The following is a 1,555-nucleotide window of genomic DNA, read 5'->3' on the forward strand; positions in this document are numbered from 1 at the left end:
TGGAAGATTTTTCCACCACACGAGAAGCTCCTCTTGGACAGGCCCAGTTCTCTTTTTCTGAAGTTTACCCAGGGACAACTGCAGTTGTAAACATAAGCAGTTGATTATGGCTGAAGATCAACAAAATTGAACCCTTTAGGGCTCCTGGAAGACATCTCAAATCATGTGAGGTCCTGAGGCCCCGGGAACCCCCTTTTTGTACAACAGCTTTCCTATCATGGGAAAGCTGTCAGCAGCAGGCTCTGTGTTGAGGCCTCTCAGGAAATCACATACCTATGTTAAAAAATATATATAAATTAAGAAGCTTTTATTATGAAATCAGATTTCTTCTGGGGATTCCATCCTCTGCTATTCTACAATGTCCATAAACCCACTTTATACAAAAGCAAAAATAGTTTAAGGATACTATAACAGAAATTGTTTTGCGTAACACATACCTTTAAATACCTCAAGACTGTGACTAAATTTTCATCTGGCAGATGTTATTTCTGTGGTTGTTAATTAGCAACTCAAGCAGCACATCACTTCTCCACTGTTATTTGTTCTCTAGTAAAATTAACTGCTGAACTGATGTCAGAATCATTTCTGCATGATAAATGCAACTGACCTCACTGGTAGATCAAGCGGCAAAATGCAGCTGGAATATTTGACTAATGTTTTCTCTAATAGCAAAAAGAGAAACATGCTCTCTTTCTGGGAGAAACATTTTAATTGCAAAGTGAATTCTATGTTCAAGCTCTCGTGCAACCAACCCATTCACCTTTACTTAGAGGCAAACATTAATTCCTGTAGCAACAGCTACTGCATTCAGAAGGGCTGAAGCAAAGCTTTTCTACGGAACCAGACAGAAATTGCATGTTTGGTGAAACAAAAATGCTTAATTCAACCATTACCACGTTTATAATTTGTCACTGAGGATGTTGTTAAATCTAGCAAGTATGTTATTATTTACAGGAGTGGAGCTAGTAATACATTTTGATTGTTTGCCTGAGCCAGTAATAGGGTTTTTTTTTTAGTAGATTGTTTATGGGCACCATCTGAGAGGCTGTGTAAATACCTCAGCAGCATTTTCAGCTCCAGCTCCACACTGACCCCCTGCCCTTGTTCTTCAGTAACTTTCTATACAAGTAACTATTTCTAAACCTACACAAATGCCTAATTTACACTGTGTATTAATGTAATTTTGGGAAGTGCAAATCCAAATGATGACATTACCTTCGAGGAACATTATGAGGATAGGGAATGACTATAAGCTGGGAGTTTGGTATGATAGCTGTCCATTCTTGTTTTCTTATAGACTGAAAGAAAAACAAAGGCTGTGTCAATTCCTAGCAAACCAACATATATACAAGCAAAGAAATTCTCTGTTGAAACATACAAAAGAAGAAATAAAAACATTGTGGGTTTTAAAAAAACCTTTAAATATAAGTGATTAATCCCTTTATCTTTGTTGCCTGTTACTCTGAAAGCTCCAAAATGCTTTAAAACCTACCCCCCAAAAGTAAAAAGCAAAATAACTATTGCTGACATGAAACACAGCATCTGCTTCAAAAGT

General features: G+C 37.1%; 1 protein-coding gene across 1 annotated transcript in view; it reads right to left on the minus strand.

Moving 5' to 3' along the window:
* Window positions 1-1,555, minus strand: part of ITFG1 (integrin alpha FG-GAP repeat containing 1) — a 67,426-nt gene that overhangs the window by 5,932 nt on the left and 59,939 nt on the right. The window contains exon 15 of the mRNA XM_005426260.3: window positions 1,216-1,298. Coding sequence (XP_005426317.1) covers window positions 1,216-1,298 — 83 coding nt within the window. The remainder of the gene's footprint in view (window positions 1-1,215; window positions 1,299-1,555) is intronic.

Source organism: Geospiza fortis, unplaced genomic scaffold, assembly GCF_000277835.1.
Source record: "Geospiza fortis unplaced genomic scaffold, GeoFor_1.0 scaffold79, whole genome shotgun sequence".
Taxonomy (NCBI): domain Eukaryota; kingdom Metazoa; phylum Chordata; class Aves; order Passeriformes; family Thraupidae; genus Geospiza; species Geospiza fortis.